The sequence below is a fragment of the Schistocerca cancellata genome, chromosome 4, assembly GCF_023864275.1.
Source record: "Schistocerca cancellata isolate TAMUIC-IGC-003103 chromosome 4, iqSchCanc2.1, whole genome shotgun sequence".
In the NCBI taxonomy this organism is placed as follows: domain Eukaryota; kingdom Metazoa; phylum Arthropoda; class Insecta; order Orthoptera; family Acrididae; genus Schistocerca; species Schistocerca cancellata.
Window position 1 is genome coordinate 722,491,205 of NC_064629.1, and position 19,289 is coordinate 722,510,493.

The following is a 19,289-nucleotide window of genomic DNA, read 5'->3' on the forward strand; positions in this document are numbered from 1 at the left end:
AGCGATTTCAACAAGTCGCACGCATATATTGACGTTTATCGCACCACAACCCTTATTGAGCTCCTGTAATATGAGTTAAAAACTTGGAAAGATGCTCTGCCCAATGATACGCATCTGTTATCTGCAGGTCTTGTAATTTTTGCGTAATCGTCTTCTCAAATCCCATAGGTACTTAACGAATAAGCGTGTGTTTATCAAGCAGCCGATGTGCTGCTTATTACTGAAGCAGCGTCATTATTGTTTCTGTCTTTCCTCTGTGTTCGCAGCTTATTTATACCATCGTTTTTCCTCCCTAGTTCCACAAACATCAAGAAATTATTTCCCTAAACTTTCTACGGAAGTTTTATAAGGGGCGATTAAGAAGTTTACGCTTGAGGTCGCTGCAGTGTATACGCAACGCAGCGCGACTTCGATGCGAGTACGTACGCACCGACATATAGACAAGGAATTAGTGTGGTATTCGCATCTTTCGGTCGTGCGTGCGATAAATGCGGAGATGTGAACGATGGCGACGTTATTACCAAATACGTCCAAATAGGACCAAACTGCTGTTATTCTTTCCTTGGCCGCCGAAGGACAAACACCGACAGACATCCATTGGAGAATGAAAAATTTGTATGCAGCAGCATGTCTGTCGAAAACCAACATTGTGGAATGGTATACCAAGTTCCGTACTGGTCACGATTCGACACAATATGCCGGTTGAAGCAAACCAGGCGCTGTATCATTTGTGAGATACAGAGGCGAGCCAGTGCGCCGGGACTTACCCCAGTTCACTGCTAGTAGCGCCACGTCACCTTAACGCGTCTGCATGTAGCACACAAGTATTGCACCACAATTTAGTATGAAATTAAAAATCAAAATTTATGTTTAAAACTTTGTTAAATTATAGTTTAGTGTAATAATGTTCCAAATACCAAGTCTTGATGTTCTAAACTTAGGAAAAATGCCGTTTTACGAGAAAATCAGAGGCGCTAAATAATGATGCTAGGAAGCCAGAATTTGGTCAGAAGGTACAGTTGGAAGTTATAAATAAGTGATGCTGGTTTCCAAAACCATAAAACAAAAATTAACGCCAAAATCCACGTTTTTCGGAAAAATCAGAGGCACTAAATAATTGACTTAGAAACTTGAAAGTTTGTTTTATGCTTCAGTACACCCAAAAATTATAACAGAGAGTCCACGTTAATCTACCACTTATAGTTTTTGAGTAATTAAATAAAAACTAATTTTGTAACTAAAACGTACCTAAGTGTTGTAGATTAAGTACTTGAAATTTTAATGATAGAGGATTTTGGTTAAACCAGATTATCAAATATATCAAATAATAGAGCTACACCAAGTTTAAGACTTGTAACATAAATAGCAACTGATATAAGTCTTAGCAAAGGTATGATTCAGAGGCAACAATCTACCATTAGTTCCACTAAATAAATTCTATTAAGCAAAGTTTTCATTCTAGCAAGCTGAAACTTTCTACGTGCTTTTACACTGCTTATCTGCATACCAGAAAAAATTAAGAAGTTTCTGAACTAATTAGTAACTTTATTATTAAAGATTATGTGCCCGAGATAGCGGTCGTTTGTAGACTGCCGCCGTAAGCAAATAGACAGAGACAACAGATGTTTTCTCGGCAGTCCGCACCAGCACCTTATAAATACAGCCCATAAAGCAGCAGAAAGGTTCACTTCGCTCTCAGACCCTGTGAGGTCCACGCCAGTTAAACGTCTGGTCGCGCTCTGCCTCGGATGACGTGAGACCCGAACTGTGACAAGCGCGTATTTGGCAGTGAAAACGGATAGTGAACTCGCGAGGACTGTACACAGTCCTGGATCGTTTAGAATTCGGTAAAATAACTGTTAGTGTGCCGTCCGTGTGAAATTCAATTCCGCGTGGCAAGTGGTGAATTTATTTCCACTTTTATGGCGAGCATTAAGTTTTGAACATTTGTTGCGAACTTTCAATTGAGTGATGTTAGTTAGGGCGAAAAACAATCTGGTAGGAAGTTACCGTAGAGGTCGCCTCTGAACTGCTAAAGGTGCTGTTAGGTTAGAAAGACTTGTTTTCAATTTAACATAACGCAATTTTAAGTGCTGTTTGTGAGAAACTTAAATTAAATCTTTGGAACTTTAAACTTTTACTGAAATCATAGTCCTGATCCCGCAAAGAAATGGAAAATAGACACTTTTCTGCACTTCCGTGCAGACTGGAAACTAAGGTCAGTATGTTTCCCTTCGCTTTCTGGCTGACCACCAAATTAGTTGCCAGGCTCACGTGATTAAAGACGGCATCAAAACTTTAAACCGGTCAAGTAACTTACTCCCCGCCCAACACGGTCAGTCCGGGAGGCATGCGAGCACCCACCCTATAGTCCTCCTCTCTCACCATGCGACGATTACACCTTCGGTCCCTTAAAAAAGTCCTTGAAGGGTCGGCGACTCCTGTCAGACGAGGATGTGCAGCAGGCTGTTACAGACTTCTTCGCGCAGCAAGACACAGTATTTTACCAAACAGGTATCTTCAACCTAGTGCTATGGTGGGATGGTTGCCTCAATGGTCAGGGTTATTTTGCCTGATTGGCATACTGATTCTGGACTGTACGGCCTGGGGAAATTTTTTATCCGCCCCTTATACAGGGTGAGTCACCTAACATTACCGCTGGATATATTTCGTAAACCACATCAAATACTGACGAATCGATTCCACAGACCGAACGTGAGGAGAGGGGCTAGTGTAACTGGTTACTACAAACCATAAAAAAATGCACGGAAGTATGTTTTTTAACACAAACCTACGTTTCTTTAAATGGAACCACGTTAGTTTTGTTAGCACATCTGAACATATAAACAAATACGTAATCAGTGCCGTTTGTTGCATTGTAAAATGTTAATTACATCCGGAGATATTGTAACTTAAAGTTGACGCTTGAGTACCACTCCTCCGCTGTTGGATCGTGTGTATCGGAGAGCACCGAATTACATAGGGATCCAAAGGGAACGGTGATGGTCCTTAGGTACAGAAGAGACTGGAACAGCACATTACGTCCACATGCTAACATCTTTTTATTGGTCTTTTTCACTGACGCACATATACATTACCATGAGGGGTGAGGTACACGTACACACGTGGTTTCCGTTTTCAATTACGGAGTGGAATAGAGTGTGTCCCGACATGTCAGGCCAATAGATGTTTAATGTGGTGGCCATCATTTGCTGCACACAATTGCAATCTCTGGCGTAATGGATGTCGTACACGCCGCAGTACATCTGGTGTAATGTCGCCGCAGACTGCCACAATACGTTGTTTCATATCCTCTGGGGTTGTAGGCACATCACGGTACACATTCTCCTTTAACGTACCCCACAGAAAGAAGTCCAGAGATGTAAGATCAGGAGAACGGGCTGGCCAATTTATGTGTCCTCCACGTCCTATGAAACGCCCGTCGAACATACTGTCAAGGGTCAGCCTAGTGTTAATTGCGGAATGTGCAGGTGCACCATCATGCTGATACCACATACGTCGACGCGTTTCCAGTGGGACATTTTCGAGCAACATTGGCAGATCATTCTGTAGAAACGCGATGTATGTTGCAGCTGTTTGGGCCCCTGCAATGAAGTGAGGACAATGTTTCAAGCGTCAACTTTAGGTTACAATATCTCCGGATGTAATTAACATTTTACAATGCAACAAACGGCACTGATTACGTATTTGTTTATATGTTCAGATGTGATAACAAAACTAACGTGGTTCCACTTTAAAAAAACGCAGGTTTGTGTTACAAAACATACTTCCGTGCATTTTTGTATTAAACAATTACACTAGCCCCTTCCTCACGTTCGGTCTGTGGAATCGGTTCGTCAGTATTAGATGTGGTTTACGAAATATATCCAGCGGTAACGTTAGGTGACTCACCCTGTATAACTCTGACAACCTCCTTGCTAAAACATTACTTATCACATGTGTGTCCCCACCAGCAGACTATCGTCGCTGGCAAACTATAAGTAACGGCTGACTACTTTCTCCATTTGAAAACTATCGCCCACGTCACGCCAGTAGCGTCTCAGTGCCTGTGGCGGAGGGGCCGTGTGATGCACATGTTCACTGCCTCCGTCCCTGCACGGGAGTGAGCTGTTACCTGGGACGTACCTTGCAGCGCTGGAGCATGAAGCGGAAGCCGGAGAGCGTGTCGCCGGTGCCGAGCGACAGGTCGAGGCTGGTGATGGCCGGCGTGACGAGCATGTGCAGGTGCTTGCGGTGCAGGACGTGCTCCTCCGCTATGGCGGCCAACAGGTCCTCCAGCAGCTCCGGCGCTACAACACAAACCGTGCACGCCGTCCACTCCCGTCCTGTCGCTCGCACCATCAGCTGTGAGTAGCAACGCTGCCGTACCAGCCCGACGGCACTTCCCAAACAGCGACGCTCTACAGCCTGCACGTAGTTCTACATCGATCACATTGTGCAGATCATCACCAAAACCCTGACACGGTTCTATGGGTATTGATGTCAAGAGCAATGAACATTGATCGGTTACTGGATTACGACCACTTTGTTGCCCCATAAATAATACACTACTGGCCATTAAAATTGCTACACCAAGCAGAAATGCAGTTGATAAATGGGTATTCATTGGACAAATATATTATACTAGAACTGACACGTGATTACGTTTTCACGCAATTTGGCTGCATAGATCCTGAGAAATCAGTACCCAGAACAGCCACCTCTGGCCGTAATAACGGCCTTGATACGCCTGGGCATTGAGTCAGACAGAGCTTGGATGGAGTGTACAGGTACAGCTGCCCATGCAGCTTCAACACGATACCATAGTTCGTCAAGAGTAATGACTGGCATATTGTGAAGAGCCAGTTGCTCGGCCATCATTGACCAGACGTTTTCAATTGGTGAGAGATCTGGAGAATGTGCTGGCCAGGGCAGCAGTCGAACATTTTCTGTATCCAGAAAGGCCCGTACAGGACCTGCGACATGCGGTCGTGCATTATCCTGCTGAAATGTAAGGTTTTGCAGGGATCGAATGAAGGGTAGAGCCACGGGTCGTAACACATCTGAAATGTAACGTCCAGTGTTCAGAGTGCCGTCAATGCGAACAAGAGGTGACCGAGACGTGTAACCAATGGCACCCCAACCATCACGCCGGGTGATACGCCAGTATGGCGATGACGAACACACGCTTCCAATGTACGTCCGCCGCAATGTCGCCAGACTCGGATGCGACCATCATGACTCTGCAAATAGAACCTGGATTCATCCGAAAAATGACGTTTTGCTATTCGTGCACCCAGGTTCGTCGTTGAGTACACAATCGCAGGCGCTCCTGTGATGCAGCGTCAAGGGTAACCGCAGCCATGGTCTCCGAGCTTAGAGTCCATGCTGCTGCAAACGTCGTCGAACTGTTCGTGCAGATGGTTGTTGTCTTGCAAAAGTCCCCATCTGTTGACTCAGGGATCGAGACGTGGCTGCACGTTCCGTTACAGCCATGCAGATAAGATGCCTGTCATCTCGACCTCTAGTGATACGAGGCCGTTGGGATCTAGCACGGCGTTCCGTATTACCCTCCTGGACCCACCGATTCCATATTCTGCTAACAGTCATTGCATCTCGACCAACGCGAGCAGCAATGTCGCGATACGATAAACCGCAATCGCGATAGGCTACAATCCGACTTCTATCAAAGTCGGAAATGTGATGGTACGCATTTGTCCTCACAAAAACGTTTCACTAGGCAACGCCGTTCAACTGCTGTTTGTGTATGAGAAATCGGTTGGAAACTTTCCTTATGTCAGCACGTTATAGGTGTCGCCACCGGTGCCAATCTTGTGTGAATGCACTGAAAAGCTAATAATTTGCATATCACAGCATCTTCTTCACGCCGGTTAAATTTCGCATCTGTAGCACGTCATCTTCGTGGTGTAGCAATTTTAATGGCCAGTAGTGTATCTAGTTTGTGTTAAGGAGTTTGTTCCAAAAGTTTCGGGGATAAAATTCTCCAGCGAACCAGCGAACCGTTTTCGGCTGTAACGGAGGTGACGTTCCTTGGATAACGAATGCGACTTGGCGCAGTCACTTCCCGGCACTGTCAGAGTGAGGATCACAGTTGGCGCTTATTGTGTTTTGATTACATGTCGAGACTCAAGATGCAGCGGTTAATCGAGCGGCGACATTCAATCAAATTTTGAGTTGAACTCAGAATATCGGGTTCTGAGACGGTGGGCCTGATTCGAGAAGGAAGCCATCTCTCAACCAAGAATTTACATGTGGCACACAATGTTCCGGGAGATTCGAGAAAGTGTCGACAACAACGAGCGTTTTGTGAGTGTCTCAACATCCCAGATGCACAAAAATGTGGTGAAATTACGAAATATTCTGAACCGGGATTGATGCCTGAGTGTAATAATGATGGCGGAGGACTCTTGTATGCCGAAATCGAAGGTAAATGAGGGTAGTCTACAAGAAAAAGAACGCTTGTAACAAATAATTTGATTGCCAAGATGAAGAATCTAGGCTGGTCGATCAAGGGGACGCAGCGAGGATGAATTTTGCTTCAGGGAAGAAAGGAAACAGAAGGATACCCTCATGAAGATGTAGACGAACCAGTCACTTTAATGCGACCACCACCTGTGTCCGACGTATACGCCCAATAACCAGTCACAAACGGCAGGTAGCAGCCCTAACAGTGGAGAGAATATAAAGCGTGTCGGGGGACGTGAACAACAGTGCACTCGTTGTCGTATTGCGCAAACGGAGCGAGTTATCTGACGTCCAAAAGGAGATGATCATTGGCTTTAGGGCCAAGGATGGAAGCATTTACGAGAAGGCTAAGTTTTTAAACTGCTGGAGTGCCACCGTGGTTAGAATACACCGTGGATGGCAAAAGGGAGCTATCCAAAACCATGGTCAAGACAACTATGGTTGTAAGGTGTCAGGCAAATCCAACACCTTCCATGAAAACCCTGACATGATAAGCAAATCCAGTTGTATGTCACATAGCTCCGAATAAATCGTGACATTAAATTAACCAAAGTAATACGAGTAACGAGTGAGCAAATGGAATACCACAGACTAGCACAAGAATGCCTAAATGCATGTCATACCTTCCCAACGTGAGACAGACGCAGTTCCGAGGTGAGAAACGAGAACAAAAGCCGAGCGCAGAACCGTGTTAAGCTAGGAGGCCCTACGATAAGGGACGGACACCCACGTCGCCAGCTAACCGCCAGGACCACCCCCCAGCCCATGTTAAAAGATAGAGCCCTCCAGAAGAACAATATAGATCTTACGATAACACTAAAAGGGCCACACCAGCTGCAAGTTTTAGCGTGAGACTTTTTCGCGTCTCTGTTACGTTGCAAACGTTAAAAACATTGCCCCACCACGAAACGTATAACGTTTCTCATTGGATGGACAGAATTTTTGTAGGCGGAGCTTAAGGTTAACATTGAGACCCTGATTGGTCAGATGAAAACCCAGCCAGATAGCTTTTTTAAACCAACTTCGGTAAATTGTAGTAAGGAGAAGTTAGGAAGGAGTTGCTTCCGAGACGGCGAGGTGCGTGGAGCTGTGCCGACCGACGCCCCCTGACACTGCCTAAGCAACGACAAGGTAATGAACGCACGCGATGCCGCATAACAGCGCATAAAGCTTCACTCAGAACTGCAGAAGTCTCATCTGTTACACCCCCGTATTGCGCAACACTAGTGTCGATCGTCAATTAAAGCTCATGGTATTCACTTTTGCTACGTAAGTTAAAATCTGAAACGCGATGATTTTTCTGTTACATAATTATTGAGAAGCCACATCAGCCACTGTAATTTATGACAAGTTAGATAAGTAATTAAAGAAAATTGAGGGTCACTGTAGACCATTTTGATAGTTTTCTCTTTTGTGAAACTTAATTTAAACCTAGATTATAGATGTGATTGGCATAGGTCATCCTTCGATCCATTGTAGAACTTTGAAACCCATTCAGGGAATATTCGTTCACATTTTTGTTGAACGCAGTTGGTTTTTATCATCCTGTATTAAAACATTTCCTTTTATCAAATGGTTCAAATGGCTCTGAGCACTATGGGACTCAACATCTTAGGTCATAAGTCCCCTAGAACTTAGAACTACTTAAACCGAACTAACCTAAGGACATCACACACACCCATGCCCGAGGCAGGATTCGAACCTGCGACCGTAGCAGCCTCGCGGTTCCGGACTGCAGCGCCAGAACCGCACGGCCACCGCGGCCGGCTTTCCTTTTATCAATAGTGCAGTTTATAAACAACGTTTTGTGAGTAGAATAAAATTGCCAATGGTAAACTTGACTGCTTTTTCGACGTTATTTTACCAGCTAACTAAAAATAGGAAAGCCTTGAACCCCTTCCACTAAATTTAGTTAGTATTAAGATTCTTTTACAGGGAGTGCAGTGGAGCTGACGCTGAAATCATTAAGTATTTGGTTATATCATCGCTAGTCTCACTGAACTCTTCTGAACTCTACATGTCATGTGTGGTCTGGCGTCTCCTTACCAGCAACAGGTCCCAGGTTCAAACTAGTCAATTCCCTAAAAAACACGCTCAGAGCGTCGTTGCGCGAAAGCGGTAGGGAGACACGACATAGAACAACAGACACCACGCAGAATGTTAGATGGTGCAAAACGGGCCATAGGCGACAGGGATGCACCGGAAATGTGTACGGGCGAATAGACGTGCAACTGTCGGGCAACTGACCGCCCAGATGAACCAGATGAACGTTGCTGCGTATGCACCTCTGCAGCAGGCACCTGGTTCATGCACCTATGTTGGCTGCCGTTCATCGACGACGAATGCTGGAATTTGCACGCCAGTACCGCAACTGGCTGTCTACTCAGTGGCGACAGGTGCCCTTTCCAAATGAATCATGTTTTATGACTGAAAACAAACATCCTGCAACGATCGTCGTAAGAGGGAGCATTACCGTCTGAGGAAAGTTTTCGTATCCTTAGGGATGTCCATACCTACATGAAGTTTGTTTTTCTTCGGCATAATGGCATCTACTAGCAGGACATGCAACATGTCACATAGCTCCCAGTATACGATGGTGATGCTAATAACACCAGGACGAGTTTGCTACACTTCCCAAAACACCAAAATGCCCGGATTTAAACCCAATTGCCGGCAACTGTCGCCGAGCGGTTCTAGGTGCTTCAGTCCGGAACCGTGCGACTGCTACGGTCGCAGGTTCGAATCCTTCCTCAGGCGTGGAGGTGTGTGATGTACTTAGGTTAGTTAGGTTTAAGTAGTTCTAAGTTCTCGGGACTGATGACCTCAGATGTTAAATCCCATAGTGCTTAGAGCCATCTGAACCATTTGATTTTTAAACCCAATTGAGAATTTATGGCACCACCTCGGTCGGCGTCATGGATCTTAAACCAAGAAATCTAGCGCAGCTGGCCACGGCACTGTAGTCGGCATAGCTCCACATCCCTGTCAGTACCTTCCAGAACCTTATTAACTCTCTTCTTGCACGTCCCGCAGCGATCCGCGCTGCAAAAGATGGTTATTCAGGCTTTTGACAGATGGTCACATTAATGTGACTAGAGTGAGGACTGATGTGCGATTTTTCAGTGTCTTCTAAGAGGACAAGACTTAGGCTCTGAGTGTATTATACATGCACTTAGTCATTGCTGGGAGACGCCTGACGCAGTTCAACCCGGCTGCCATAACGTACACAACAGCAGCCGCCTGGAATATGCATTCCTAGGACTCTCTGGACGTCAACGCCATCGAAATATTGCCTGGTAATGGTGTGGAAGGAAGCAATCCATAAAAGATCATTAGCAACTGTTCGGTTTGTCTCAAAATAACAATATAGACCCAGAAAAGCAACTATAACGAAATTGTTAATTTTATAATCATATTATTGTTTCATTTTAGTGTTGTGATGGAAACACGTTCATTGTTTCAGAAAAGATATAACTCACTCACTCCGCCTTCAGGCCACGAGTGGCCTACCGGGTCCATCCGACCGCCGTGTCATCCTCAGTGGAGGATGCAGGTAGGAGGGTACGGGGTCAGCACACCGCTCTCCCGGCCGTTATGATGGTTATTCCAGACCGAAGCCGCTACTATTCGGTCGAGTAGCTCCGCAATTGGCATCACGAGGCTGAGTGCACCTCAAAAAATGGCAACAGCGCATGGCGGCCTGGATGGTCACCCATCCAAGTGCCGACCACGCCCGGCAGCGCTTAACTTCGGTGATCTCACGGGAACCGGTGTATCCACTGCAGCAAGGCCGTTGCAGAAATGGTATAACAGATAACAATAATTAATTTAGAAGTAACAGACATATTGTGAAATAAAAGCAATTATTTCATATTTTAAATACAATCAAGTGACTGCCACACCTGACTCACTTATTTGGTACTGACTGCAAATGCCCCATGCAAGTACAGTTTCATATCTAAAAAAATAATTAATATAAATTACACAGAGGTGACAAAAGTCGTGGGGTAGCGATGAGCAAATATACAGACGGCGGTAGTATTGCGTATAAAGCGTATAAAAGGGTAGGCACTGGCGAAGCTGTCATCTGTACGCAGGTGATTCATGTGAAAAGGTGTCAATGTGATTACGGCCGCACGACGGGAATTAACAGACTTTGAACGCGGAATGGCAGTTGGAGATCAGGAGTGTTTGCGCAGAGTTGTCGTTGCTAACAGACAAACAAAACTGCTTGAAGTAACTGCAGAAACGTATCCGTTAGGACCGTGAGATGAATTTGGCTTTTATGGGCTATAACAGCAGACGACCGACGCCTGTGCCCTTTGTAACAGCACGACATCGCCTCTGCGCCTCTCCTGGGCTCGTGACCATATCGGCTGGGCCCTAGACGACTAGGAAACCGTGGCCTGGTCAGATGCCTATCGATTTCAGTTGGTAACACCTAACGGTAGGGTTCGAGTGTGGCGCAGACCCCACGAAGGCTTGGACCAAGCTGTAAACAAGTCACTGCGCAAGCTGGTAGTGGCTCCATAATGGTGTGAGCTGTGTTTACGTTGAATGAACCGGGCCCTCTGGTCCACCTGAACCGATCATAGATTGGAAATTATTATGTTCGGCTTCTTGGAGACCATTTGCAGTCGTTTGTGGCCCTCGTGTTCCCAAACATGTCACCGGGCGTAGTTCGCGAATGGATTTAAGAAAAAAAAATGGTTCAAATGGCTCTGAGCACTATGGGACTTAACTGCTGAAGTCATCAGTCCCCTATAACTTAGAACTACTTAAATCTAACTAACCTAAGGACATCACACACATCCATGCCCGAGGCAGGATTCGAACCTGCGACCGTAGCGGCCGCGCGGTTCCAGACTGTAGCGCCTAGAACCGCTCGGCCACTCCGCCCGGCTGGATTTAAGAAACTTCTTGACAGTTCGAGTGAATGATTTGGCCACTCAGATAGCCCGACATGAATCCCAGCGAACATTAATGTCAGTTAGCGTACAAAATCCGTCACCGGCAACACTTTCGCAATTATGGACGGCGACAGAGACATAACAGGGCAGGGGACATAAAGTGCAGGGGACTTCCAACGACTTGCTGAGCCGATGCCACGTCGAGATACTGCACTACGTCAGAGAAAAGGAGGTCCGACACGATATTAGGAGGTATCCCATGACTTTTGTCACCTCAGCTTCTCAAGCTGTTAAATAGAATACGAGGGTTGGAACTTTAATAGTGGCAACTATTTATTTACAGCTCGTACAAAATAGATACGTGTTTCAAAGTTTTACTGACCTTCAAAGTAGTCACCAGCATTGTGTATAACCCGTTGCCATCGATGTGTGAGCCGTAGGATACTCTTAACAGTGCCAGTTGTGTTGACAGTTCGAGCGGCGCGGTCTACTGCCCGACGAATTTGTAGCATTTCTGAAGCGAATGCGGTGAAGAGTTTCCTTCAGTTTAGAAATCTTGTTCAACTTACGAGGGCTTAAGTTAGGGGAGTGCAGTATGCGCCATAGCACGTAACAGCCCCATCAGTCAGACGAATCAGTAGCAGCTTGTACTGTACGTTTTTGAGCAGTGTTCTGCAAAATGATGGTCAGGTCCTGCAGAAAGTGTCATCACTTCTGTCTCTATGCTGTTCATTTTTGGAACACAACCTACGACCAGCTTAGAGACAGAAGTGGTGACACTTTCTGCAGGACCTGACCATCATTTTGCAGGACAGTGCTCACGCGCTTACAATGCGAGCTGTTACTGATTTGTTTGACTGATGGGGCTGCTAAAGGCTATACCACCTACTGCACTCCCCTGACTTAAAGCCCTCGTGAGTTCAACTCGATTTCTAAACTGAAGGAAACTCTTCACGGCATTCGCTTCAGAACTGCTACAAATCCGTCGGGCAATAGACCGTGCCGCTCGAACTGTCAACACAACTGGCACTGCTAAGAGTATCCTATGACTTCCACATCGCTGGCAACGGGTTATACACAATACTGGTGACTACTCTGAAGGTCAGTAAAACTTTGAAACACGTATCTATTTCGTACGAGCTGTAAATAAATAGTTGCCACTATTAATGTTCCAACCCTCGTAAATCCACCACTGTACTAGTAAGCTTCCCATAGGAGACCAAACAGACTGCTCACTAAAAGTGGCAATTGACGAAACATCACACAGCTCTGCGTCACTTAGACACACAACATTTTTTTGAAAAAAATTAACTGTTGGCCTGAAGGTTATTCAGTGACAGTGGCAGATTTCTGAAGCAGTAGGTCTTGTAGATTTAGACTGAATCTAAGCCACACAAAGGGTATACTCGTAAGGTGTTCTAGAGCTTAACAGGTACAGCATGCTGAGAGTTTTGTAAGCAGTGAAACAGTCAATAGTCGACACTAGTTTGGAGGGCAGTGAAATGCTCATACTTCTTGCAGCAATCCAACAACGTGCCTCTGACAATAATACACGCACAAGGCGTACAGGGGTTGGATAAAAATACGGAAACACTATGAGAACTGTATGCTTGAACATAAAGGCAGACTCTAGCCAAGCCGTCAGCTTGCGCTGCTGTATTTGACCACGAACGGCACCTGTGCAATGTTCTCAATAATTTGCAAATCTCAGCCGTGGTCAGAACAGTGTTCTGTGTAGTTGTGAGTGCATCACGTTGGAGATAATTAAAAGAGAATATGGGCAAATTGTTGGTACTCGTGTGGTGGGTGGTCCCTAACCAGCGTAGTTTGGTGTCTCAAGAAGCACGAAGTCGAATATTTATACCACATAAAGGGAAAGCGGGAAAATGTCACCCACCACGTCACAACGCAGCCGAAGGTGTATGTTGAGAGACGGTCATTGAAGAAGACTGTGATGAAAAATATGTGGGCGACAGGTGCAAAAGTCACTGCAGAACTGAATGTCGCAGGACGAGGTGGAATTTCTAAGCCTTACCTCAGTGATGCAAATGTCCGTAACTACATTCATGCTCATAAATTAGGGATAATATTGATACATGGTGAAATAACGCTCTGGTGGGCGGTTTGCTGGTTTACATCATCTGGGAGTATGACCATGCGGTGCATTTGACCAGCGGTCGTCGCACGGTGGCGCTGGCAGCATCCACATACGCAGAGGTGTGGTGGTGCATGTCAGAGTACTGTGCAGCGACTAAGTCTGCAGACGTTTTCAGACGTGCTTATGGCGACTGTGTGTTGAAAATGGCTCAAAGAACTCATATTGATGGTGTTATGAGGGGTAGAATAACTAGGGCGACTGGAGGCTGGTCAAACACAGCAGGTCGCAGCAAGGGGCCTCCGTGTGCCACAAAGTGTGACCTCAAGATTATGGCAACGATTCCAGCAGACAGGAAACGTGTCCAGGCGCTACAGTATGGGACGTCCAGAGTGTACAACACCACAAGAAGACAGATATCTCACCATCAGTGCCTGCAGACGGCCACGGAGTACTGCAGGTAGACTTTGCTCGGGACCTTACAGCAGCCACTGGAACAGTTGTCTCCAGACACACAATCTACAGACGACTGAACAGACATGGTTTATTCACCCGGAGACCTGTAAGGTGCATTATACTGACCCCTGGTCACAGGAGAGCCCGTAAAGCCTGGTGTCAAGAACACAGTACATGGTCATTGGAACAATGGTCCCAGGTTATGTTCATGGACGAGTACAGGTATAGTCTGAACAGTGATTCTCGCCGGGCCGGCCAGTGTGGCCGAGCGGCTCTAGGTGCTTCAGTCTGGAACCGAGCGACCGCTACGGTCGCAGGTTCGAATCCTGCCTCGGGCATGGATGTATGTGATGTCCTTAGGTTAGTTAGGTTTAAGTAGTTCTAAGTTCTAGGGGACTGATGACCTCAGATGTTAAGTCCCATAGTGCTCAGAGCCATTTAAACCATTTTTTTTAATTCTCGCCGGGTTTTCATCTGGCGTGACCAGGAACCAGATACCAACCCCTTAATGTCCCTGAAAGGAACCTGTGTGGAGGTCGTGGTTTGATGGTGTGGGATGGGATTATGATTGATGCACGTACACCCCTGCATGTCTTTGACAGAGGAACTGTAACATGTCAGGTGTATCGGGACGTCATTTTGCACCACTATGTCCGACTTTTCAGGGGTGCAGTGGGTCCCACCTTCCTCCTGATGGATGATAACGCACGGCCCCACCGAGCTGCCATCGTGGAGGAGTACCTTTAAACACAAGATATCAGGTGAAATGAATGGCCTGCCTGTTCTCCAGACCTAAACCCCATCGAGCACGTCTGGGACGCTCTCTGTTGACGTATCGCTGCACGTCTTTAAACCCGTAGGACACTTCAGGAGCTCCGACAGGCACTGGTGCAAGAATGGGAGGCTATACCCCAGCATCTGCTCGACCACCTGATCCAGAGTATGCCAACCCGTTGTGCGGCCTGTGTACGTGTGCATGGAGATCATATCCCATATTGATGTCGGGGTACAAGCGCAGGAAACAGTTGTGTTTTGTAGCACATGTATTTCAGGACGGTTTTCTCAACTTATCACCAATACCGTGGACTTACAGATCTCTGTCGTGTGTGTTCCCTATGTGCCTATGCTATTAGCGTCATTTTTGTGTAGTGCCACGCTGTGTGGCACCACATTCAGCAATTATCCTTAATTTATGAGCATGAGTGTAGAAAATGTACCAAAGGCATAAACCCTTCACTATGGAGCAATGGAAGTACGTTGTCGGATGAGATTTATTTCACACACTTTCCAACTTCTGTCCAAGTTTACATCCCAAGAGTGAAACGTGGTGGGGTTCGATGATGATGTTGGTGGCCATATTGTGGTATTCCATGGGTCTCATGGATACCGGTACCCTGCTTCCAGGGCTGTGAGTGCGAGAATGACCTATCGTATCTTCCCTGGCCACCACAGTCAGCAGATCTCAGTATTATTGAATATTTGTGGTGTAATTTGGAGAGAATTGTACGTAATCGCTATCCACCGCCATGAGCTATGTCACTAATCACGCCCTGCTGCGTTCTACGATCTCTACATCTGCAGCTACATGTTTACCCGGCATGCCATTATTCAGTGTATGGCGCATGTTACCTCGTACGAAATTGACCGGTTCACTGATCTATTCCACTCGAGTAAAGGGCGAGAGGAAAGTGACAATTTGTATCTCCTTGTACGCAAGATGATCTCTTTTATCTCACTGTCATGGGCTCCATGGGAGACATATTGTTTAAGCACCAGTTGCAGTTACGTCGAATATCGGTTTTCTAAATTTATGAAATGTTCAAATGTGTGTGAAATCTTATGGGACTTAACTGCTAAGGTCATCAGTCCCTAAGCTTACACACTACTTAACCTAAACTATCCTAAGGACAAACACACACACCCATGCCCGAGGGAGGCTTCGAACCTCTGCCGGGACCAGCCGCACAGTCCATGACTGCAGCGCCTCAGACCGCTCGGCTAATCCCTCGCGGCTGTACGTAGGAGGATCAAGACAGCATGGACGGCATGTGGTATTGCTTTGTATAACTGGTAGATAACATCACGGAGGCTTCGAAGAGAGGCATTAACACCCCAGAAATGTAATACCTGCTGTCCAAATTATCTGCTACGTGAAACAGATGTGGTCATGTTGTGTAGGTAGTGCCACCTCATAGCATCACGTCAGGTGCTTGGCCCACATGAACGATGACGCAAGCGATCTGGCCACGTTCATTTTCTTTGCATCCTCCACATACGGCACGTTAGATAGTGGCGTTGCACACAGAACCGGGAGACAACGTGGAGCCTATTCTGTGTCCATTCTTCTCTGTGGCGGCGTCACGATCGACGTACCTCCTTCCACTACCACGTCAAGGAAAAGCGCAACAGTTGTCACCATGGTGCTACAACATTCGACACACTGTCCGTGCGTAGACTTGTCTCTCTGAAAATAAGCCCATTTCTTGACTCAAGGTTCGTTACGTGGGTGTACGATCCTGTGCGGCCGAGGGAACAAAATGTCTGTCCTCTCGGGGGTTAGTTAAGTGGCACCTACGAGAGATCGTCACCAATGGAAACAACACAATAAACGGCAATTTCAGTAGCCCATGATCCTGAGACTGTCGAATTACGACACATGCTGAGAGATGGTTCTCCTTCTTACACGACCCATAACACGATTTCTCACAAAAAACCAGCTGACCTCTGAATGAGAAACCGCTGATTTATCTTCCCTTATATACAGAATCTAGATGACGTTACTTCTACTTCGTGTGGTTGTGTTGAACATTTGTATATCCATGTGTGTAACACACTTAATGTCGAACTGACGATTTTTACACGCCACCTTCATGATGCTTGAATCGTAATGGCTATTAGTGTAAAAAACTCGCATTCCTTCTCTTCCTCATGGAGTGAATACGTATTAATAATCGAAAGCAAACCCTGTGCTGCATGTCTATTGGAAGGTTAACAACTGGGAGTAAGATTCTACTTTATATTTCTCATTGAATTGACAAGTACATCCTGGATCCAGAAAACAGACGATGTCAGTGCTCCAGTGGCAGCTTGTGCAAAATTTTATCAATGTGCCACAATGCGATGGCACAGCCTTTTGACTTACAAGGATAGTAATTGTAACTTAACTGAATATATTAATTTTATGTATATACACTGAACTGTTTAAATACATTTAAATGTTATAATTAATAGTTTAACATTTCGAGGAACATAAAAAAAGTGCTGGCAATGGGAATCGAACTGAAGCTGACAAAATTGTCAGTCAGTTCATTTTTTTACCTTCATTTTGTTCGTCATTATGTTCGGCATGTTGTCTAGGAGGACGCATAAGGTGCCCCTTAAAGTTCATCGTTGAGTACCACACTCAATTCCCAGCCTTCTGACTAAACACGCTGAGCTACCATGCCGGCATGCACTTGACAAGTCCATGGCACCATTATGTCAACTGCTACTCAAAAATCCCTCATATCCTAGCCTTGTACTTTCAAAGAAAAATACTGACCTGGTGCTGTGCATGACGTGACATCAGAACATGTCTACTCAGAAACACACAACTGTGTCCCTTCTCTGAGTTGATCGTATTGCGACAGACCAACGCTTCAGCACTCGACACTGGTTTGTAATTATCGCAGAGAGAGCGCTACAAAACATGTTTTCCTCCGCTTTATTTGCATGTCAGCCTGCATTCGAACAGAAGTGGCATAATTTTAGTATGATTAGCAGTCCACATTCGAATAGAAATACCGTAATTTTTGTGCTATTTCCAGTTCGAACTCGTAGAGAAAGAGCGTAATCTTAATGCGATATTTATAATGTGCTATAGCACATTAGCACATGATACCCTGTCGCCGTTGCAGTGTTCGAATGAAATCGGGTACATGTATAAATGGTAATACACGGTAGAATACACCTTTGGTTTACAGTATTCCTATAACCATATGGCTGAAAGCATCTGCCAATACTGCATTTTTCCCTAGCTGTTGTACTTATATTTTAGAACAACAAAGCACATGTCTGTCACCCACAACTTGATCACGAATGTTTCTTGAAACATAGTGACTTCCACTGTTTATTATGGAGCCTGATGCATAGGTCTCAGATGTACAGAGTACTTGTGTAGCTCTTCAAAATATTACCACGCAGGATCACTTCAGTTCGTAATACGAAATAGGGCTCAAGATGTTTTAAACAGCTGATCATAATTTCTCATCACCGAATGTCATTATGCTCGTATGGCGCGTAGTGACTGGAGCACCCATTAGAGAACTTCCATCACTGAAATGGAAGGTATTGTTTTGAGCACTTCACGTAGATTACGTCTTCCATAATGTTTCTACGTAAATTATTTCTACAAATGGTCAATTGAACTCTATTTTCATATAGAGCAATATGATCACACATTTAAAAGAAAACGAATATGTGCCTGTGATTAAATAATATTTCTTGACTAGTAGGTGTCTTTCAAGACTAGAGAATATGTGGTCTCAGAAACACCGTAAATAAAATCACAAATTTTTACTAACGATTCGGAAAACGTGCACTTGAAACTATGGGAATTAAGAGATTCTGTTTTGTATGAATCCTCTGATTTTTAAAAATTATTTACAAATCTACAGTGTGAATACACTTACTGACACCTGATTAGGTAACAAATAACAGCCGTCATTTCTGAAGTTTAGGGTCTTTCAACTATAATGCTGCTTAAACTAATACGAGATCTCACTAATGGCGACAGCAAACATTAATTATAATAAAATCAAATTCTCATGTCTGTGAACAGCTTTTCACACTACAGAAGTCTCCTTAACAATACAAGCAAACAAAGTGATGAGCATACTTCTTAAAACAGCATAAAGGAAAGTATTTTCATTGATGTAAGATAGACAGGTAGAATGTTTAGGATGTGCAAAAATGAAATTCGCTCTTATGAAGCTACCGGCCGTATTATTAGTCCAAGTGACTACTGCATGTATCACATTTTGAAATTTATGGCTCCTCCTTGACGAAGACACTTTATTTATTCTTCCTCAAATACTTTTTGGCGATAGAACACCAAAATCGGAGGTTTTCTTTTATTCTTTACCACGTGAATAGTGACTGTTATAAAGTTGAACATTTTATTTTTTTAAATATTGCTATGAATTACTTTTCGCTAAAACGTGAGTTAACACATAATATGCTCTCTTAAGAGTCAGCGAACCTTCTGGTTACAGCGGTAATTTTACGATTTAGGAACAAAGATGTTATGTTAAGTCATAGATAAATTTCATTAACAGTAAGGCACTCATGGTGCAGATGGTTTG

The 19,289-nt window shown here is 45.0% G+C and overlaps 1 protein-coding gene and 1 pseudogene across 2 annotated transcripts in view; both read right to left on the minus strand.

Annotated features, from left to right (window-relative positions):
- The window catches only part of LOC126183770 (uncharacterized), a 675,939-nt gene that overhangs the window by 517,328 nt on the left and 139,322 nt on the right, over positions 1–19,289 (minus strand). Inside the window, exon 2 of one of the 2 annotated variants that reach the window (XM_049926002.1) lies at positions 4,147–4,310. The exons of the other annotated variant lie outside the window; for it this stretch is intronic. Within the exon in view, the coding sequence (XP_049781959.1) occupies positions 4,147–4,310 (164 nt within the window). The remainder of the gene's footprint in view (positions 1–4,146; positions 4,311–19,289) is intronic. 2 annotated transcript variants of the gene reach the window in all.
- LOC126185973 (5S ribosomal RNA) lies at positions 10,167–10,284 on the minus strand (annotated as a pseudogene).